Source organism: Balaenoptera borealis (assembly GCF_965194805.1).
Source record: "Balaenoptera borealis genome assembly, chromosome: 6".
In the NCBI taxonomy this organism is placed as follows: domain Eukaryota; kingdom Metazoa; phylum Chordata; class Mammalia; order Artiodactyla; family Balaenopteridae; genus Balaenoptera; species Balaenoptera borealis.
Genome location: NC_138863.1, coordinates 20,696,988 through 20,719,452, shown reverse-complemented (window position 1 = coordinate 20,719,452; position 22,465 = coordinate 20,696,988). Strand labels below are relative to the sequence as shown.

The 22,465-nt window shown below is 43.2% G+C and overlaps 2 protein-coding genes and 1 long non-coding RNA gene across 7 annotated transcripts in view; 2 read left to right on the top strand and 1 right to left on the bottom strand.

Moving 5' to 3' along the window:
- Positions 1–901, top strand: part of SMARCAL1 (SNF2 related chromatin remodeling annealing helicase 1) — a 47,531-nt gene extending 46,630 nt beyond the window's left edge. For 2 of the 3 annotated variants that reach the window (XM_082397007.1, XM_082397005.1), the window contains one exon: positions 34–901. In XM_082397007.1, the coding sequence (XP_082253133.1) occupies positions 34–181 (148 nt within the window). In that variant the 3' untranslated portion in view covers positions 182–901. The remainder of the gene's footprint in view (positions 1–33) is intronic. The other variant, XM_082397006.1, reaches the window with a different exon arrangement.
- Positions 902–15,026: 14,125 nt separating this feature from the next.
- On the bottom strand, positions 15,027–19,320 carry LOC309631377. 2 transcript variants are annotated; one of them, XR_014246231.1, is made up of 3 exons: positions 17,786–19,320; positions 16,292–16,390; positions 15,027–15,650 (listed from the first exon to the last, which is right to left on the bottom strand). It is a non-coding gene; the product is annotated as an uncharacterized lncRNA (long non-coding RNA). The 2 variants fall into 2 exon arrangements; XR_014246232.1 differs by having other exon boundaries at positions 15,027–16,390; positions 17,786–17,920; positions 18,928–19,320.
- A 119-nt stretch (positions 19,321–19,439) lies between these two features.
- RPL37A (ribosomal protein L37a) lies at positions 19,440–21,953 on the top strand. Of its 2 annotated transcripts, none has more exons than XM_082397694.1 (4): positions 19,440–19,559; positions 19,967–20,095; positions 20,670–20,752; positions 21,830–21,953. In XM_082397694.1, exons 1-4 carry the CDS (start codon positions 19,557–19,559, stop codon positions 21,891–21,893), a joined length of 279 nt encoding a protein of 92 aa, XP_082253820.1. In that variant the 5' UTR covers positions 19,440–19,556; the 3' UTR covers positions 21,894–21,953. The 2 variants fall into 2 exon arrangements, with proteins under 2 accessions (XP_082253820.1, XP_082253819.1); XM_082397693.1 differs by lacking the exon at positions 19,440–19,559 and adding an exon at positions 19,810–19,832.
- The last annotated feature ends 512 nt before the right edge of the window (positions 21,954–22,465 follow it).

Sequence of the window (22,465 nt, the reverse complement as noted above, 5' to 3'; positions counted from 1 at the left end):
CTGATGTCTTTGTCTTTTCTTCCTCTGGAGAAGGACCCAAAGCAGCAGAAGATCTATGACTTTTTCCAGAAGTCCTTTGAGGAAGACGGAAGCGATATGGAGCTCCTGGAGGCAGCGGAGTCCTTTGACCCGGGAAGTGGTTCCCAGGACACGGGAGACACACTGGACGAAAGCACATTGACAGGCAGTCCACTGAAGAAGAGCAGATTTGAATTTTTTGATAACTGGGACAGCTTTACCTCTCCTCTGTAAGAGGGGCCAAAAATGCATTAAAAATCATGGAATTTATTAAAATAAGGCATTTTTTTTGAAAGCCTATGCTCCTCTGGTCATTACCACAGTGTTGGTCTCTGTCTCCAAGCCCAGCGGGTTACCAGGCCGTGTGTCAGCATTTCCTTTCATTATGTGTGGGTTTGCTTGGGTCTTAAGTCACCTTAGCTTAACCTACTGAGAAACAGACAGTAGGCTGTAGTAGTGGTGATTCATGTTCTTTAATTAACGAGGTGCTTCCTACACAGCACCCGGAATCTAGATTTGTAAAATTTATTGATTCAACAAATATTTATAGAGCACCTAATATGTGCCAGGCACTATTCTAAGTGCTGGCAGCAATTCACTAAAGAAAAGAAGAAAGTACACGCCTTTGCCGAAGTTATCATGTAACAGGAGAGGCAATAGTTATATGTTCTACGAAGAAAAATACAGTAAGCTAAGGGCTTACAGCAGGGGTTGACAAGCTTTTTCTATAAATAGCCAGATAGTAATTACTTTTGGCTTTATGAGCCAGGATGTCTGTGTTGGAACTACTCAGCTCTGCTTCTGTGGTGCAAAATCAACCATTAGATAATCCGGAACGAGTGACTGTGGCTCTTTTCCAACAAAATCTGTTATGGACACTGAATTTTGAGCTTCTCATAATTTTCATGTGTCACAAATGACTATTATTTTCAACCATTTAAAAGCATAAAAACTGTACTTGGCTCACAGGCCATACAAAAACAGGCAGTGAGGAGGATTTGGCCCGCGGATCATAGTTTGCTAACCCCTGGTTTAGAGCAGCACCGTCCAATAGAAATATAACACAGGGCACATATGTGTTATATTAGTATTACTAATTTGATCCTTCTTTATTTCCAAAGAGTATTTTTAAAAATGAAGGATCAAATTAGTAATACTTTTTTTAACCCAATATATTCAAAATACTGTCATTTCAACATAATCACTATTAAAAAAATTATTGAGAAACTTTTTATTCTCTTTTTCATACCAAGTCTTCAAAATCCAGTGTGTATTTGACACTAACCGCACATCTCAGTCTGAACTAGCCATGTTTCAAGTGCCCAGGGGCCCCTGTGTTGGCAGCGCAGGCTTAGAGACGGGTGCGGGGAGTGGTGTATCACGTGGGAAGAGGAAGGTGATGACACTGGAGAGAGGTGGGCCAGATGGTGTAGCGCTCCCGGGTCATGGTAAGGGTTCAGATTTCATTCCGAACATGAATGGAAGCCACTGGTTTTGAGCAGGGGTATGAGGCAATCTGATTATACTGTTAAAAGAGCACCCAGCTTGTGTATAGGAAAGAGATGAGGAAGGATGAGCGAGGGACTGGTTGGGTAGGAGGGGCTACTGAGCTCTTGCAGCCGACCACAGGGGCGACGCTGGGGTGGGCCGAGCCAGGGAGCAGTGTGAAGGAGGTGGGAAGTGGTTGGAATCTGGATATATCTTGAACATGAAGCTGGAAGAATTTGCAGATGGATTGCCCACGGGCATTTGAGGAAGAGTCAATACTGAGACGTGGGGTTTTGCCTCAGCAAATTGATGGTGCTCTTGGCCACTTTGAGATGAAACAAAAAACAGGGGAGAAGTTGGGGGACCGGGCGAAATCAAGGGTTGGTTGTGGACTTGCTGAGTTTGAGATAGGCGCTGGACAATGTGTGGCAGCCCTGGAGACGCCCACCCAGCTCCCCCTTGGAGGAGGGACTTGCTGCCCAGCTGCGGAAGTGCAATCAGCAAATAGCCTCCACCTGGCCACAACTTCCGGTTAGTCTCAGGCCACAGAAAGCCCCTTTGTCTGAGGTTACACCCTTCCCGGGGCAGCCTGCATCGGTGACTGAGCAAGGTGGGTCTGACGCGGGACACCGCTGACGGGCAGTCTTCACTGCATGGCTCCCACTCCACGCTGGGTGGTCAGCGGCTCTTCCAGGCCTGCCTCGCAGCTCACCTCCCTCTGCCCCACCCTACTTCCATTCCTCCCCTTTCCTTTCACAGGTGATCCCTAATAAACATCTTGCACCCCAAACTCCGCCTCAGTTTGTTTCTGGAAAACCCAGCCTGTAGCAAGGTCCAAGCGGAGATGTTCCGTAGGTAGTAGGGTATGTGTCTTCTGATTCTGCCTCCACCGGATGTACATGGTATTTATAGTCATGCAGCCAGATGAGATCATCTAGGGGTCCGGTGGCTTCAGGAGAAAAGCAGATCTGACCGAAAGCCGAGCACTCAACTTTTAGGGTTGGGAAGAGGAGAAGGAGATCCAAATGGGTGTCCAGGATGGGGATTTTTTTATTTAAGTGTTTCAAAAACAAAGTTGCTGCTCTAACTGGTGTTATAGGAAGCCGGGGGCCAGGTGTAAGTGAGGGCTTGGAGTGAGACCAATGTTCCTGGCGGCAGTGAAAGCTGCCTAGTTGTGCTGGTGTGATGGCGTGTGGATTGTCTGTTAAGCCTGAATGGTTTTGCACTGTGTAGTAGATGCAGGGCCCTGACCAGGATGAGCACTTTTCGCATACTGACATTATGAACCCCACCTCGGGGGAACGTAGTGAAATTTTCATTGTGCAGATGCAGAAACTGAGCTGAGGGCATCTCAGCTGGGAAGAAGCAGAGTGGCCTCTGCAACCTGGCTGTCCCCCAAGAGCCCACTCTAGGCGTCAGTGTGCTGTTCTGCCGGGGCCGGAGGCCCACACTGCTTTGGGGGGGCCTGTGAGCAGTTTGTTACACGGCCCCCTCCTGAGGGACTCGGCCCTGGCTGTGAACCTGTGCTGGCTTCCCTGCAGGCCCCCGGCCGCCTTGCTGCTCTGCTCAACAAACCAGAACAAGACCCTGGAATGCACCCCTTTCTCATCCCTTTGACTGTCCTTTCCTGGGCTCCCAGACAGCTCCAGTTGAGAGAGGGGATCTTTGGGGGCCACCCAACCCCCCTCACTGCTGTTCAGGCTTACTGACCTCTCAGCACAGTCTGGACTGGGGGTCATGTCCTCTGTAAACTCCAGCCTCAGGAAATAACTAGGAAGTTGCTGACCTTTCTGCTTTCCTCTGTCAACCTTGGTTTTTGGTGATTGTGCTTCCTATTAATCACAGTGTTGATACACTGCTCCTGGCTTCCCTGCAGGGTCAGAGCTCTTTAGAAAGTCCAGCCTGAACACCTAAGTCTAAGGAGCGTGAGTTGCTTCTTCTGTCTTTCCGAGAAGGATTGTGGAGATTAGCAGCTGAGCCTACATCCGCCAGCTTATCCTGCCATGAGAAGCCCTGCTGGGGCCCCAGATCTCCATAAATGATCGGGACTTTTGTATCCTCATCACCTGCTGACATGAGAACTACCCACGGTTGTCTGGAGAAAATTCAGGGCCAAAGGCTTGGGAGAGAACTCTTGTCTGGGCTCTCCTTTGGGCCACCTGAAGTTGTCTCACACCATCTCACTCCCAACTCTGTATTTATTTTTTAATTTTGTGAGCTGTCAACATTTTTGTCTATAACACGACCAGTCTTGCTGGAAGCTTCCAGAGGACAAATGATTGTCTATCTAAATTTTACTATAGAGAGGGAAGACAACAGAAGCAAGAAGAACTACAATTCTGCAGCCTGTGGAAGGAAAACCACATTCACAGAAAGATAGACAAAATGAAAAGGCAGAGGACTTTGTACCAGATGAAGGAACAAAATAAAACCCAAGAAAAACAACTAAATGAAGTGGACATAGGCAACCTTCCAGAAAAAGAATTCAGAATAATGATAGTGAAGATGATCCAGGACCTTGGAAAAAGAGTGGAGGCAAAGATCAAGAAGATGCAATAAATGTTTAACAAAGACCTAGAAGAATTAAAAAACAAACACCTAGAAGAATTAAAGAACAAATAAACAGAGATGAACAATACAATAACTGAAATGAAAAATACACTAGAAGGAATCAATAGCAGAATAACTGAGGCAGAAGAACAGATAAGTTACCTGGAAGACAGAATGGTAGAATTCACTGCCGTGGAAAAAAATAAAGAAAAAAGAATGAAAAGATATGAAGACAGCCTAAGAGACCTCTGGGACAACATTCGCATTATAGGGGTCTCAGAAGGAAAAGAGAAAGAGAAAGGGCCCGAGAAAATATTTGAAGAGATTATAGTCGAAAAATTCCCTAACATGGGAAAGGAAATAACCACCCAAGTCCAGGAAGTGCAGCGAGTCCCATACGGGATAAACCCAAGGAGAAACACTCCAAGACACATAGTAATCAAACTGGCAAAAATTAAAGACAGAGTATTGAAAGCAGCAAGGGAAAAACAACAAATAACATACAAGGGAATTCCCATAAGGTTAACAGCTGATTTCTCAGCAGAAACTCTGCAAGCCAGAAGGCAGTGGCATGATATACTTAAAGTGATGCAAGGGAAGAACCTACAACAAAGATTACTCTACCCGGCAAGGATCTCATTCAGATTCGATGGAGAAATCAAAAGCTTTACAGACAAGCAAAAGCTAAGAGAATTCAGCACCACCAAACCAGCTCTACAACAAATGCTAAAGGAACTTCTCTAAGTGGGAAACACAAGAGAAGAAAAGGACCTACAAATGCAAACCCAAAACAATTAAGAAAATGGTGGAACATACGTATCGATAATTACCTTAAACGTGAATGGATTAAATGCTCCAACCAAAAGACACAGGCTTGCTGAATGGATACAAAAACAAGACCCATATATATGCTGTCTACAAGAGACCCACTTCAGACCTAGGGACACATACAGACTGAAAGTGAGGGGATGGAAAAAGATATTCCACGCAAATGGAAAACAAAAGAAAGCTGGAGTAGCAATACTCATATCAGATAAAATAGACTTTAAAATAAAGAATGTTACGAGAGACAAGGAAGGACACTACATAATGATCAAGGGATCAATCCAAGAAGAAGATATAACAATTATATATGCACTCAACATAGGAGCACCTCAATACATAAGGCAACTGCTAACAGCTATAAAAGAGGAAATTGACAGTAACACAATAATATTGGGGGACTTTAACACCTCACTTACACCAATGGACAGATCATCCAGGCAGAAAATTAATAAAACACAAGTTTTAAATGACACAATAGACCAGATAGATTTAATTGATATTTATAGGATATTCCATCCAAAAACAGCAGATTACACTTTCTTTTTTTAAATATTTTATTTATTTATTTATTTATTTATTTATGGCCGTGTTGGGTCTTGGTTTCTGTATGAGGGCTTTCTCCAGTTGCGGCAAGTGGGGGCCATTCTTCATCGCAGTGCGCGGGCCTCTCACTATCGCGGCCTCTCTTGTTGCGGAGCACAGGCTCCAGACGCGCAGGCTCAGCAATTGTGGCTCACGGGCCCAGTCGCTCTGCGGCGTGTGGGATCTTCCCAGACCAGGGCTCGAACCCGTGTCCCCTGCATTGGCAGGCAGATTCTCAACCACTGTGCCACCAGGGAAGCCCTACACTTTCTTCTCAAGTGCACATGGAACATTCTCCAGGATAGATGATCACATGGTGGGTCACAAATCAAGTCTCAGTAAATTTAAGAAAACTGAAATAATTTCAAGCATCTTTTCCGACCACAGTGCTATGAGATTAGCAATCAATTATAGGGAAAAAACCGTAAAAAACACAAACACATGGAGGCTAAACAATACGTTACTAAATAACCAAGAGATCACTGAAGAAATCAAAGAGGAAATTAAAAAATACCTAGAGACAAATTACAGTGAAAACATGATGATCCAAAACCTATGGGATGCAGCAAAAGAAGTTCTAAGAGGGAAGTTTATAGCAATACAAGCCTACCTCAAGAAACAAGAAAAATCTCAAATAAACAATCTAACCTTACATCTAAAGGAACTAGAGAAAGAAGAACAAACAAAACCCAAAGTTAGTAGAAGGAAAGAAATCATAAAGATCAGATCAGAAATAAATGAAATAGAAACAAAGAAAACAATAGCAAAGATCAATAAAACTAAAAGCTGGTTCTTTGAGAAGATAAACAAAATTGATGAACCATTTTATTAGCCAGACTATCAAGAAAAAGAGGGAGAGGACTCAAATCAATAAAATTAGAAATGAAAAAGGAGAAGTTGCAACAGACACCGCAGAAATACAAAGCATCCTAAGAGACTACTACAAGCAACTCTATGCCAATAAAATGGACAACCTGGAAGAAATGGACAAATTCTTAGAAAGGTATAACCTTCCAAGACTGAACCAAGAAGAAATAGAAAATATGAACAGACCAGTCACAAGTAATGAAATTGAAACTGTGATTAAAAATCTTCCAACAAACAGAAGTCCAGGACCAGATGGCTTCACAGGTGAATTTTATCAAACATTTAGCAAAGAGCTAACACCCATCCTTCTCAAACTCTTCCAAAAAATTGCAGAGGAAGGAACACTCCCAAACTCATTCTATGAGGCCACCATCACCCTGATGCCAAAACCAGACAAAGATACTACAAAAAAAGAAAATTACAGACCAATATTACTGATAAATATAGATGCAAAAAATCCTCAACAAAATACTAGCAAACAGAATCCAACAACACATTAAAAAGATCATACACCATGATCAAGTGGGATTTATCTCAGGGATGCAAGGATTCTTCAAATACGCAGATCAATCAATGTGATACACCATATTAACAAATTGAAGAATAAAAACCATATGATCATCTCAATAGATGCAGAAAAAGCTTTTGACAAAATTCAACACCCATTTATGATAAAAACTCTCCAGAAAGTGGGCATAGAGGGAACCTACCTCAACATAATAAAGGCCATATAGGACAAACCCACAGCAAACATCATTCTCAATGGTGAAAAACTGAAAGCATTTCCTCTAAGATCAGGAACAAGACAAGGATGTCCACTCTCAGCACTATTGTTTTTTTTTTTTGGCTGTGTTGGGTCTTCGTTGCAGTGTGCAGGCTTCTCATTGTAGTGGCTTCTCTTGTTGTGGAGCATGGGCTCTAGGCACACGGGCTTCAGTAGCTGTGGCACGTGGGCTCAGTAGTTGTGTCTTGCAGGCTCTAGAGCGCAGGCTCAGTAGTTGTGGCGCATAGGCTTAGTTGCTCCACAGCATGTGGGATGTTCCCGGACCAGGGCTGGAACCTGTGTCCCTGCCTTGGCAGGCAGATTCTTAACCACTGTGCCACCAGGGAAGTACCCTCACCACTATTATTAAACATAGTTTTGGAAGTCCTAGCCATGGCAATCAGAGAAGAAAAAGAAATAAAAGGAATCCAAATTGGAAAAGAAGGAATAAAACTGTCACTGTCTGCAGATGACATGATACTATACATAGAGAATCCTAAAGATGCCACCAGAAAACTACTAGAGCTAATCAATGAATTTGGTAAAGTTGCAGGATACAAAATTAATGCACAGAAATCTCTTGCATTCCTATACACTAACAATGAAAGATCAGAAAGAGAAATTAAGGAAACAATCCCATTCACCATTGCAACAAAAAGAATAAAATACCTAGGAATAAACCTACCTAAGGAGACAAAAGACCTGTACTCAGAAAATTATAAGACACTGATGAAAGAAATCAAAGATGACACAAACAGATGGAGAGATATACCATGTTCTTGGATTGGAAGAATCAACGTTGTGAAAATGACTATACTACCCAAAGCAATCTACAGATTCAATGCAATCCCTATCAAATTACCAGTGGCATTTTTTACAGAACTAGAACAAAAAATCTTAAAATTTGTATGGAGACACAAAAGACCCCAAATAGCCAAAGAAGTCTTGAGGGAAAGAAAACGGAGCTGGAGGAATCAGGCTCCCTGACTTCAGACTATACTACAAAGTTACAGTAATCAAGACAATATGGTACTGGCATAAGAACAGAAATATAGATCAATGCAACAGGATAGAAAGGCCAGAGATAAACCCACGTACCTATGGTCAACTAATCTATGACAAAGGAGGCAAGGATATACAATGGAGAAAAGACAGTCTCTTCAATAAGTGGTGCTGGGAAAACTGGACAACTACATGTAAAAGAATGAAATTAGAACACTCCCTAACACCATACACAAAAATAAACTCAAAATGGATTAGAGACCTAAATGTAAGACCAGACACTATAAAACTCTTAGAGGAAAACATAGGAAGAACACTCTTTGACATAAATCACAGCAAGATCTTTTTTGATCCACCTCCTAGAGTAATGGAAATAAAAACAAAAATAAACAAATGGGACCTAATGAAACTTAAAAGCTTTTGCAAAGCAAAGGAAACTACAAACAAGATGAAAAGACAACCCTCAGAATGAGAGAAACTATTTGCAAATGAAGCAACTGACAAAGGATTAATCTCCAAGATTTACAAGCAGCTCATGCAGCTCAATAACAAAAAAACAAACAACCCAATCCAAAAATGGGCAGAAGACCTAAATAGACATTTCTCCAAAGAAGATATACAGATGGCCAACAGACACATGAAAGAATGCTCAACATCATTAATCATTAGAGAAATGCAAATCAAAACTACAATGAGGTATCACCTCACACCAGTTAGAATGGGCATCATCAGAAAATCTACAAACAACAAATGCTGAAGAGGGTGTGGAGAAAAGGGAACCGTCTTGCACTGTTGATGGGAATGTAAATTGATACAGCCACTATGGAGAACAGTATGGAAGGTCCTTAAAGAACTAAAAATAGAACTACCATATGAACTGGCAATCCCACTACTGGGCATATACCCAGAGAAAACCATAATTCAAAAAGACACATGCACCCCAATGTTCATTGCAGCACTATTTACAATAGCCAGGTCATGGAAGCAACCTAAATGCTCATTGACAGATGAATGGATAATGAAGATGTGGTACATATATACAATGGAACATTACTCAGCCATAAAAAGGAACGAAATTGGGTCATTTGTAGAGACGTGGATGGATCTAGAGATGTCATACAGAGTGAAGTAAGTCAGAAGGTGAAAAACAAATTTCGTATATTAACGCATATATGTAGAACCTAGAAAAATGGTACAGATGAACCGGTTTGCAGGGCAGAAATAGAGACAGATGTAGAGGACAAACGTATGGACACCAAGGGGGGAAAGTGGGGGGGTGGTGGTGGGATGAATTGGGAGATTGGGATTGACATGTATACACTAATATGTATAAAATAGATAACTAATAAGAACCTGCTGTATATAAAAAAATAAAATAAAATTCATAAATAAATAAGTAAATAAATTTTACTATAATTTTCCCCTAAATAGCAACTTAAATGTTTTCCTAAGAGTAATTAACATAGAGCAGTGGCTGCTGTTTCATCAGATAAGCTGTATTAAGTCCCTTCAAGAGTGGGAGCTCTGGAAAGCCAATTACATCACTTCATGGCTATTGGCCTCGGAGGTTCATAATCTGCAGTGGACACAGTGATCAACGCAGATATGGAGAAGGACACGTTCATTTGTGCACCGGGTGGCCTGCTGGGAGGTGGGCCAATGGGGACAGAACCTATGCAAAAAGAAATGCTAGCAATCCTACATAAACTTTGCCCATGTGATTTTTGCAGTCTTGGGAGCTCATTCATGGAAACAATATAGTCACTTCATTAGGGAAAAGTCCTTAGGAATGAGTTAAGGGCCGAGAAGGAAAAAGGTTTTGGATCACAGTCCGATCCTGAGTTTCAGAAAGGAGCATTTCTTCCCGGCCGGCCCCACTGCCTCTCCGTAGCCTCTGCTCGATGCACTCACATCTCACAGCTTGAGAAACGTTCAGAAGCCCTCTCCTGTGAGTCTGTGGACGTCAGCAGAGATGCTGCCTCCTGCCTGCTGCTCCCTCCACCCTCATCAGAGTCTCTGGGGAGTGTGGGTACAGCTTTTCCATGGGCTCCACTGGCGGCGTTTAGTCAAGTTCTTTAATTGCTTAGGATCTCATTTCCTACTTCTATTAATAGTCCCTCCTTACTCCAGGGATATGGCTGGGATACAGGGGGTACACTTCAAAGGAAAAATGAACGTGTAGGTGATTTTGAGACATACAGTGCCACTTAGAAGAATCACTTCTAAGTTAAATTAACAGATAACCTGCTGCACTCACCCCAGGCCTGCCACACAGAGAGAGTGGCCTCCCATGTTTTCTGGAAAGGTCAGTTAGAATGAAGAAAATCTGGGGGCATCTCATACCACTCCTCTCCCCGCCATCAATGTTCCCCTTAAAGGCCCCCTGCAGCTGCTCTGCCTCTGCTCACCCAGTCAGCAAGTGAAGTCTTGCTCCCTGAATGACCCTGGTTAATTTCTGCCTCTAGGGCTGGCGTCAGGAAGACTCCAAAAGGCAGCCTGTTAGCCTTGATCCGCTTGTGCTTGAATTAATCATGTCTTTTCCGTCTTGGCTTCCCACGAGCCTTTTTCTAGGTCAGAGGGAGAGCTGAGAAACAGATCTGGAGGTGCCGTCCCCTCCCTCCCGGCTCTTGGGTTTTGCCTTATCTGTGCATTCTTGTCTATTGGAAACGATGTTTTCTGAAGCTCTTTTTAAGTGAAATTTAACCTGCAAAGGGGATGAAAAGAAGTGTATCCTTATTTTTTTACCCTATCCTCTGACTTCTTACCAAGTTCAGGATTACAATGTAAAAAAAGGCTTAGAAGCTGCTTAAGGAGGATTCACTGGCTCAGTCTCTCATACCTATGTTTTATTTTGGTGCTGCGTCTTCCGGGGGGCGGGTCTCAGCGAAAGAAATGGATTCCTCATCATAGCAGAAAGCATTGAGAAGCCTGTGAGTCATGGTCTTTGGGGTATTATGACAGCTAACAGTTATCTGATTTTGTAACACCCTCTGCCCACATCCCACCCCCGCCAAGCCATTCAACAGATACAGTGAGTACCAAGCACTCTTCCTCTTCCTTTTAACCCCTCTTTTGGGGGATGAAACAGAACATACGAAAGAGTTCATGAAACAAATTTACAGCTTAACAAAATATTATAAAATAATTATAATATTATTAAATATTATTTAAATATTATTTAAAATATTTATAAAATAAAAACCTGTGTAACCATGACCCCAAAGTTATGAATATAATATCTTCTAGAAGCTATATTGTTTTGCTTTTAATGTTTAGATGTACAATCCAACTGGAGTTTATTTTTGCACATGGAGTGAGATAAGGTCAAGGTTAATATTTTTCCATATGAATATGCAGTTATCTCAGCACCATTTATTGAAAAGCCTGTCCCTTCAGCCACTGCTCTATTCACTACTATAAATTTTATAGAAAAATGAACTAATCTAGAAATGCCTAAATAAAAAAATGAAAGTCCTACATCCTCATCCCTCCTACTCCTAGCCCTATTTCCTAGAGGTAATAACTAATACAAACAATTTGGGATGAAGCCATCGGTAACTTATTCCCTATGTATACAAATCTGTGTAAATATACATAGAATTTGCTTTTATAAAAATTGTATCAAATGCTTCATACTGACAATGGCTCATTTTACATAATACATTTCATTGTTTCATGCCATTGTTTCATATTGCTCTCCCTTATCCCTTCTAAGAGTTGCCGAGGTAACTCCCATCCTGATGGATTTAACTGCCTGTGTCAATTCTCTATGAAATGTCCATTCAAAAAACAACCAACCACTAGAATGAATTTAAAGTAAATTTGTAGAGAGAAGAGAGGAAGGAAGGAATCCATGCGCTGAATCCAATTCAGACAGCTGATTCTTTCCAGGTGTCCAGGCCTTGGCCTTGGCAGCCTCTCCCTCCTCTTGCTGAGTCGGCTCTTCCCAGGGGAGCCTGGCTTACAGTACTCTTTGACAGTTCTATGCAGACTTTGCTCTTGTCTATGGCCATCAGAGAAGGGCGAGCAAGAGCTCTTCAGGCACAAAGTGAAGAAACAACATGGGCCCTGGGACCCCGGGATAAGCCCTTTCTGTCTCCAGCAGGAGATGAATGTAGGATGATGCTTGCACCTCAGATTTCTTTCAAGAATAAAATGTTCCATATGCCCCCAAGAGAACTGGTCAATGCAGCAGCTACAAGAACTCTTCTCTGGAGGCAACTTTTAACTCATTTATTTTTCTAAAGGCAAAAAGTGAATTTTGAGGGCTCCTGTGGAGGAGGGGTGACTCAGCAGAGCTTTTGACTGAGACTTTTATGGGCACACATCACAGTTAACAACTTCTACACCTGATGATCCTCTAATGGGGATGGAGATTTATTAGCCCACAGATAAGACAAATTGAGACTCCACGCACAATTCTCTGAAGTCACTTAGGGCTGATTTCATGAGAGTGCTATTTGTACATCCTCAAGCTTGCTATTTAAAGAGAAGTGTTGAGTTTTGAAAACACTGCTCTGAACATAAACAATTTCCTCTTTTATTTATTTATTTATTTATGGCTGCCTTGGGTCTTCGTTGCTGCGCGCGGGCTTTCTCCAGTTTCAGCGAGCGGGGCTACTCTTTGTTGCGGTGCACGGGCTTCTCATTGCAGTGACGTCTCTCGTTGCGGAGCACGGGCTCTAGGCGTGCGGGCTTACGTAGTTGTGGCACATGGGCTCTAGAGCTCAGGCTCAGTAGTTGTGGCGCACGGTTTAGTTGTTCCGCGGCGTGTGGGATCTTTCCGGACCAGGAATCGAACCTGTGTCCCCTGCATTGGCACGCGGATTCTTAACCACTGCGCCACCAAGGGAGTCCCAACGACTTCCTCTTATAATGGAGTGTCTCATTTTCAGGCACTCTACTGCATTTCTACTCATGCATCCTCTCTTCTCTTGCTCTCTGTGTCCCTTTGAAGGCCAGACACATAGGAGGCTATACAGGAGATGGGGTGGGCGATGGTAAATGTGCTGAAAGATGATCTGAACTAGACTCTAGAGCCAGCCCAGGAGAGCTCACCTCAGCTCGGGCTGCCCCAGTGCGAGGCTGGCCGTGCTTACCCACCCACCCTGGACTAGTAAGCACCACTCCTGCCTGGCCTAGAGGCACAGACTGGAACAGGAGGGCCAAGAGAGTGCTTGGGGTTTTTTTTTGTTTGTTTTTTGGCTGAGCCACACGGCTTGCAGGATTTTAGTTCCCTGACCAGGGATTGAACCCAGGCCACCACAGTGAAAGTGCTGAGTCCTAACCACTGGACAACCAGGGAACTTCCAAGTGCTTGTTTCTCAACACTCCTTCACCAGTCCTGTTTGTTTGCACTAATACGTTTTAATTTACAGTTTTCTGGAGATAGGGCATAGTTTGGGTGGAAAGGTTTCCAGAAATCGTCCCCCAAAGGCAGTGTGTTTCTCTTCTGGAGGAGACTTGCTCTCTTGGCCCCTTGCCATCCTCCACCCTACAGGGACAGAGAATGTGTGGGTGGAGCCTCTGGTGAAATTGAGGGACACTGAGCACACCCTACTCCATCGGCCGTAGCCATGTAGTCGGCGGCAGTAGCCATGACTATAATAGTCTCATTGTGCTCAAGCTAAAGAAATTAAGGAGACAAGAGATGTGCATATTTTTAAGAAGTAGAAAGCAGATATGTTGAAGTTCCCTGAGTGTGGCAGAACAGAAAAGAGGACTGAAAAGGCATCAAGAGACATTAAAATCAAGTATCATCATCACCATCTCAACAATAATAGCCATCATTTAGAAATGCCCACTAGGTACCTCAAAGAAATTATTATTATTATTATTATCAAAGAATAATTATTATTATTATCTTCCCAAGAACCTTAGAAGTTATGGTATACTCATTTTGCAGCTGAGGAAACAGCTTGAATCTTGTGATACAGTAGAAAGAGCACTAGTCTGGAAGTCATTTATTGGCTATATGACCTTGGGAAAGTCATTTGACCTCGCTGGGCTTCAGTTTCCAGTTGGAGCTATGTTATCTCTAAAGCCTTTCTTTAGTTCTAACATAAGTGGATTGACCTTGTAAGGCAGAGAAGCCCAGATAAATAAAACCCTTAAAACCCATCGTCACCATTATACCATCCAAGGTAACACTTCCTCACTCAATACATATCCATTACCACTGATGTGCCAGGCTCTGTGCTCAGTCCTGCGATGCAGAGGTGGACAACTGAGGCCCTGTCTTCATGGAGTTGACTTGTGGTGACCTTGGCTTGTTGTTTTTCAAATAGACTTTATTTTTAGAAAAGTTTTAGATTTATAAAGAAATTGAAGAGATAGTACAGACAGTTCCCATATACTTTCTCACCCAGTTCCCCCTGTTATTAACATCTTACATTAGTATGGTACATTCATTATAATCAATGAACCAATATTGATACATTATTATTAACTTAAATCTATAGTTTATTCAGAGCGCCTTAGTTTTTACTTAACGTCTTTTTCTGTTCCAGGATCTCATTTTTACATTTAGTCATCATGTCTCCTTAAGCTCCCCTTGGCTGTGACAGTTTCTCAGACTCTTGCTTTTTATGATCTATCTTAACAGTTTGGGGGGAGTGCCGGTCAAGTATTTTGTAGGACACCCCACTATTGGAATTTGTCTGATTTTTTTTTTTTTAATATATATAAATTTATTTATTTATTTATTTATTTTTGGCTGTGTTTGGTCTTCGCTTCTGTGCGCGGGCCTCTCACCGTCGCGGCCTCTCTTGTTGCGGAGCAGAGGCTCCAGACGTGCAGGCCCAGCAGTTGTGGCCCACGGGCCCAGCTGCTCCGCGGCACGTGGGATCCTCCCAGACCAGGGCTCGAACCCGCGTCCCCTGCATTGGCAGGCGGACTCTCAACCACTGCGCCACCAGGGAAGCCCTGTCTGATTTTTTTTCGTGACTAGACTGGGGTTATGGGTTTGGGGGAGGAGGATCACAAAAATAAAGTGCCATTGTCATCACATCGTATCAGAGGGACATAGTCTCTCCATGCTTTACGACTGTTTGATATTGACCTTGACTTGGCAGGTTTCTCCACTCTAAAGTTACTCTTTTTTCCCCGTTTTTGTGCTCCTTGGAAGAAGTCACTCTGCACAGCCCACACTTAGGGAGTGAGGAGTTATAGCCCCCTTCCTAGAGGGCACAGAATCCACAAAAATTATCTAGAATTCTTCTGCAAGAGAGATTTGCCTCTTCTCCCCCATTTATTTATTTATTTATTCAACCATTTTATTTATATCAGCATGAACTCATGGACATCTATTTTCTACTTTGGGTTAAAAATCAATAAAACTTTATTTTTTGCTCAAAAATTTCCAGACTTATCCATTGGGAGTTCTTTCAGTTGGTTCCCGTGGCTCTTTGACGTAGCTCCATCACAGTAGGGTTTTTCTGCTTCTTGCTTTTAGAGCACTCCTTTACTTTCTGGCACTACAAGATGCTCCAGGCTCATCTTGTACATGTTCTGCCCCAGTCCTAGAATCAGTCATTTCTCCAAGGAGCCCTGGTTCCTTTCATCGTGTAATAGAATGATATTAGAAACCATGATGAGAGCTAGGTGTACCCACTGCGAATGGACTTAAAAAATTTTTTTTCAATTATAAATACATACTCATTATAAAAGATAATTAGAAAATGCAGAAATGTATAAAAACAAAACTCAATTTAAATATTCCCACTACCCACAACCACAGAAAAGTAGACTTTTTGCTTTTTCTCTGGAATTACATAGCCAGAGCTGGCATAACAGAACGGGGAGGGTAAAGAGAGAACTGCTTTTGTTCCACACAAAAAGTCTACAGGATAGTGACAACACAAATTGCCCAGTCAGTCCGCTGCCCCCACAGCACTCAAAGTCTGGAAACTCTTCCTGGAATCATAGAACACAAGAACTGGATGGGACCCTAGAGGTCATCTTGTCCAGCCCCTCGTTGTAAAGATGGTCAGTGCTGGGAGGCAGGGAGGTGGTTCTCCAGGCCATGCAGGGACCATGGCTAACCCAAAGTCATACCACAAGGTAGTCAGAGAGCCTGCCCTGGACCAAGTGCCAGAGACCCGATTTCAAGTTAAGAATGTCTTCTGCTATGATTTTGTTCAGTGCACTAAATATTATGACTTGGAGTGATACAAGACAACAATTAACAGAACTTACTTTGGGGTCAGATAGATGTGGATTTGAGTTCTAGTTCCACCACATTGCTGTGTGTCCTTGGACAAAGCACTTAACTTCTCTGAGTGGTAGTCTCTCCATCTGAAATAATAACCGTAATAGTTACAACTGTATAGTGTTTACTATGTTCCAGGCACTGTGGCAAACGCCTGTCATGTGTTTAACTCATTGGCTCTTTACAACAACATCATGAGGTAGGTATTATAATTATTCAGATTTTACAGTTGAGGAAACCGACACAGAGAAAAGTAAAATAACTTATCAGAGGTCTCACAAGGGGTAAATAGCAGAGCCCTGCTTTGAAACCAGACCTATGTTCCTAACCATTACATAAGACCTCCTCTCTTTATCCTAATGATGAAGATAATGATTCTTCCTATCTCTAAGGATCATAGTGAAAAGTAAATGTGAACATCCATGTAAAATACTCAGAACAGTGCCCACCATATGGTACCTTCCAGAACATGCCATCTGGCATTATTGTTATCACTTCTGCTGCTTTGAGCCCCAGTGAGACAGGCTAGGACCTGGGGCCCTTTGCTGCAGTGCTTGCATCTGGACAACAAAATACAAAGAAACTATATTGAACTAAAAATAACTGCGTGCATGCACAGCTAGGGCAAATTCTGCACAAAAGATACAAAGAGACCAAAAAACCCACCTGCTACTTTTGAAGAGCCAGGAGCAAAAGCAGGGTACTGCACATGCGCCTGCACACAACACCTTCTAAGCCACCCCTCCGCCAATAAAGCCTTGCCTGAATTTCTTGTCTGGCCTCTGATCAATTTCTATTGATTACGGAGGCCAAGAACCCTGGTCGGTAACAACTCTACCCATCCTGTACTCAAATCCTGAAGGGTTGAAAGATCGTAACCGTATGAAATTCGAAGTATGTAACTGTCTGCAAGGTGTGTGGTTTTTGTTTTTTTTAATTTGTCAGGTAAGGTTTTACTGCGGCCCCTGCTGCAGCAAGGAGGAGCGAGAACTAACAACAGGTTTCCTTGCTTGCTCGGGAACTGCGGGGGTGGGGAGAGCTGGTTCCTAATATGGGGTGAGGGTAGGGCTGTGTCCAGGGGTCGGGCCGGAGGGGAGGCTTAGGTGTTTTGCCCACCCCTCTGGTGGTGTTGAGTGCAGGGGGCATGCTCAGTACCTTGCCTTTGCTCCCTGCACCCAGTTTTTGCTCCTGGCTCTTCAGAAATGGCAGTTGGGCTTTTTTTGTCTTTTGTATCTTTTGTCCAGAATTTGCCCCACTTGGTCATGCACGCAGTTATTTTTAGTCCCATACAGTTTCTTTGTATTTTGTTGCTGGAGGAGAGGTGTGTCCAGGTGCAAGCACAGCAGCAAAGGGTCCCAGGTCGCAGCCTGTCTCATTCCCCCGGAGAGATTCTACACACTTATTCTTAAGGGGTAAGGGGCCGAAGGTCTCTTCTTCTGAAACTTCTTCCTGCTGGACATGGGCCGCAGACCCTAGCCTACCCTAGAGATGCAGAAGTCCCTCACTGACTGTTCCAAGGACCTGTAGGGACCTGGGCCTCTCTCTGCTGGAATGGGTTGAATTCCTTGAGCCATCATGAGCCTTACTTCAAACTGTTGGAGCCTAGAAGACACAAACTTAACCAAAAGGTTAAACAAACACGGGCCAAAAAGGGAAGAACAACAACAGCCTTAAAGGGCCTAGAAAGGGAAGGAACCAGGTTGACTTTGGGAGGGCTTCTTTAACTGTTGACCAGGCGGGGAGGCGGTCACCCCTACCAAGAAGCCATTCTTTTTGGGTGTGTATTTTTGTTCATCTCAGGGTTAAAGTTTAACATGTTTCTCTATTATTAGAGTGGAAGGTCGGACCTGTTGGTCCCAGGTCTCCTTTGACCAAAAAGTCTTAGTCACAGGTTTACAACAGTAGGGAAAACAATGGAGTACTAGACGAAATATAGCATAAATCAGTATGACTGAAAAGAAAAGGGTTATAAGAAAATGAAAACCTCCTGCCAGAAAGTTTTTTATGCCTTGTGGGATCCAAGAGAACAAACTAGAGAACCAGTTTTTAATTTCCCTGCCCATATTGAATAGCGAGTTTTGGTGGTTAATTGTCTGCTGAAGCCGGGTGGCTTGTGGAATTTTAATATACTTGTGAGGAGCCATGAACACATGCACAATCATTTGTGAACTGAAGCCATTTTTTAACCTGAATTCTGATTGTAAACAAGGTCAAGTATTCCCACAATGCCTTTCTGCCCTCATGGTCTTTCTTATCTCCTAAATCATGGATCCTCCCTTCCACTTTTATTTCAAAATTCTCTGAGCTTCCTCTACTCGGGCGTAACCATCTTATGAGAAAAGGCAGCAAAACTTTCAAGAGCGTGTTCTGCATGTTCCCAGACACTTTATTTGAACATACCCTTCACTTCCTGGCCTTAACCAGAAACCTAGCTCTTCTCTGCTGACCCTTATGAAGGAGCTGGAAGGAAAGCTAATAGATGTGGTTCAAGAGTGAGATGCTGGGGCTTAAGGTTTCAGGCAGGGACCTGACAGCCGAGGATGGGGCCGTGGGAGTGGATTCTGAAATGAAGCGGGAGGTAGCCCATCAGAACTGAGATGGAGGGAGAAGCTGAAAGACTTACATGGTGACTGCTCGCTCCTCCCCAGCCTTCGGATCTGACTTTCCTCAGGGAACCCAAGGCTCTTCCGTTTTAGGATCGGGTGGAACCATCTTCCTTCCTTCAGAGCTCTGATCGGTTTTATAACTTGTTAATGTGGTCATATGGCTTTCTCTGGCTGGACTGTAATTTACGAGTGGGGCCTTGGTCTTTAGTCACCTCTGTGCCGGCCCCCTGCACAGGGCCTGCCGCTTTTAGAAGGCATACTGTAGAAAGCAATGAGATTTGGAATCGTAAGGTCTAAGCCCTTCTCTAAGACAAGCGCCAGTGAGCAAGTCACTTAAATTCTGAATCTTGTCCATAAAAATGATGGAAATCGTACCTGCTTTGCAGGATTTCGTGAGATATGTGTCAGATAATGTCGATGTGTTAAAGTGCTTTTGCTACACAGTTTGTTGCTACAACTTGTGAAACAGAGTAAACCAGCGTTCAGCCACACCCTCCGGGAGGCACCAGGAGCGAGAAAAACCTCCGCACCATAGAGTTCAGTTCCTAGCTGGGCCTCCCATCCCTCCACTTCCGCTTGACCGCCTAAAACCGCGCTTGCGCACTTGGCCACTTCCTCTTTGGGCTTGGACCTAGGTTGCTGCGTCATGGTGAGTGTTGGTCCCGGGTGAGGCCTAGATTTGTATCCGCTTGCATCTGCCCTTTTTTTGGTTTGTTTCTTCGCCCTAACCTACCTCTCTGCTCGCCCGCTCTGTGCCGTGTCCCTGGCCTCCGTGTCCTCGCCGCTCCTTTCGGACGCAGCCTGGAGCGGACGGGCGGGGCAGCTTGGCGGGGGCTGGCGCGTCAGGCCGGGTTAACCGGGTGCCCTCGGAGCACCGGGCCCAGCGTCGGTCCTGGTTTTACCGGGATGGGGTGGAATGGGGGTGAGCTACGTGACAGGCGGGGGCTGGGTGGGTGGAAGAATGGCGTATGGAGGCCCCGGGACTTGGTGGAGGGGCGAAGTCCCCGTTTCTGGGTCCTAATATTGTTGGTTTCTCTCTTGTCTCATTCTTAACAGGCGAAACGCACCAAGAAGGTCGGAATCGTGGGCAAATACGGGACCCGTTATGGTGCCTCCCTCAGGAAAATGGTGAAGAAAATTGAAATCAGCCAGCACGCCAAGTACACTTGCTCCTTCTGTGGCAAGGTAGGATGGGCCCTGGGGCGGGGGAGAGGGAGGGAAGGTTTCCTTCTGAAGTGAGCCCGCTCTTGAAGGAAGTTTATAAATGGTTTGCTGGTTCTAAGCTGTTGAGCGGTTAGAGTTGCACATACCACCGGTGACCAGTCATGAGATAAGAGTATTGTTTATAACTTCAGGTTTTGTCAAACGCTTTTCATTTAAAGAAAACTACTTGGGAGCTAAAGGGGGAAAAATTATTTGGCAGCCCCAGCCGAAGCCGAACCTGCTTTGTGGGACGTGCTCTGTAAGTTTTGTCTACTGATGTTGCTGGAGATTTTTGTTAAATATTTGTATGTTTATTGTGTGCAAAAGTACTGTTATGGCAATGCTTGTTTTTGGGGGAGGGAAGGGTCTTTCACATCCCTGGCAGTGTCACCATGGTGAATGCAAATTTCGCACCAGCGAACTTGAAATTAGAAAAAACATGAATAGCCACATAAAATATACCAGCTTTAGTTTTCTAGTGTAATTGAGACTCCTGCACGTTTATTATATAAAAGGCTTTTTTTTGGTCATAGGAAAAATTGATTGTCTTTTACAGACCAAGATGAAGCGACGAGCTGTGGGCATTTGGCACTGTGGTTCCTGCATGAAAACGGTAGCTGGTGGTGCGTGGACCTACAAGTGAGTACATTTCTTTATGGTATTTGGAAGTGTTTGGACCATGTCGAAATTCCAGGTTTGTTGCTGGATGGGCTAGTTTGTTTAACAGGTCTGTTAGTTGGGCTGACTGCTAAACACTTGTGTGGCAGGCTGTTTTTATAAAAATTAAGAGGTCAGTTAGCTTATAACTGTATGTGTATTGAGGCCATCTGGGCCACCACACCTTTGCCATTCTAAACAGTATTGGTTGGACTTCTCCAGCTTTGTGACTGACAAGGGCCAGGTGATATTTTTGCTGTGATAAACCTCTCTGCTGGTTATTGATTGTGTGTACTCTTTGAGTTTATCCATTTCTGGAAACTCAGGCCACTCTCGAAGGCCTCTAACCTTGGAATTCATTGCTGACCCTGAAGGTTGACATGTTTTTCCTCTAGCTAGTGTGTGGACTTGTGCTGTCCAATACCCTAGTCACTTACCTATAGTAAAGTGATTCGGTTAGTGTAGTTGAAGTTGTTGGTTTTTGTTAAATTTAAACTTAAAATTGAAGCAATGTAAAACATTGGAAAATGTTGAAATGATAATGTGGATATGCATATAAGCACCTGTGGGAGTATCTATGAGGATGAAAGGGGAAGTGGGGAGTTGGTTGCTCTCTTGGTTGTGATGGTTAAATTAGCATTCATCTGCTGTGTGGGGTGGGGTGGTTATATGTTTTTCAGGTACGGTTCCTGAGTATCGTGGTAAAACATTCTTTTGTCATTTCCACAATGTGCTTTAGTCTGCTTTACTGCCTTAGTCATTGTTTTCTTGATATCTCATCGTACCATCTTATAATTTATTAGTTTCTTCTGACATTCTCTCCGTTCTCTTTTAATGAGTTTAGGCAGCCTCTTGTAGTCATTCCTTTGTGTTAATTTCATGCTCTACTGTCTGAGAAATCAGATGCATGAGGTTGCCTAATTCTTCAGGTTCTGAAGACGTGGCTGTTAATAGATACCATCATCATCATTAAGATTATAATGTAAAAATGAGGCACATTTCTCATTTGCCATTCTACATGTTAACTAGTTTTGGAACCAAATTTGTTTTTCTTTCCAGCACCACTTCTGCCGTCACAGTAAAGTCTGCCATCAGAAGACTGAAGGAATTGAAGGACCAGTAGAAGCGCCACCATTTGATACGTTGCTAGCCTATAATAAATGGGTTAATTTATGTAACAAAATTACTTTGGTTTGTTGTTAATTCTATTAGTTAGACGTTCTTATTTGCATTGCATTAATTTGCTTTCTAAAAAAGGACTTGGATATTAAAATTCTTTTAATTTTTGTTGGAAAAACATGCTGAGATGGGTTGTCATCATCCACTTTTTTTTTTCAGTAGTCAAATGATACATAAGAATAAGAGCCTAAGTCTGTACTTGCCAGTTAGATTTCTTTGAGATACATTGGTTCAAAAAATGCAAGCTGTTTTAAAATCACAGTTAATATATATATTTTAATATTTTGAAGGTAGGATGACATATACTGCCTATTAACTTTTGGTGTTTTGTCTAACCACACATTGACCTTGTAGAAATGTTTGACACAGGCCTGCAGGAATGGGATTTTGGATCCACATAGGGAGTTGAATAAGCATTATTTGGTGGCTGTGGTTAAGAAGCACCAACTCAGCCAAACTGCCTGGGTACTTGTATGGTGTATGTTAAGTTTCTTAACTTCTCTGCTTAGTTTCCCA

Coding starts and splice junctions, on each gene's coding strand:
- RPL37A (XM_082397693.1), top strand. Junction 20,096..20,669: donor CTTGCTCCTTCTGTGGCAAG/GTAGGATGGGCC, acceptor TGTCTTTTACAG/ACCAAGATGAAGCGACGAGC. Junction 20,753..21,829: donor GGTGGTGCGTGGACCTACAA/GTGAGTACATTT, acceptor TTTTCTTTCCAG/CACCACTTCTGCCGTCACAG.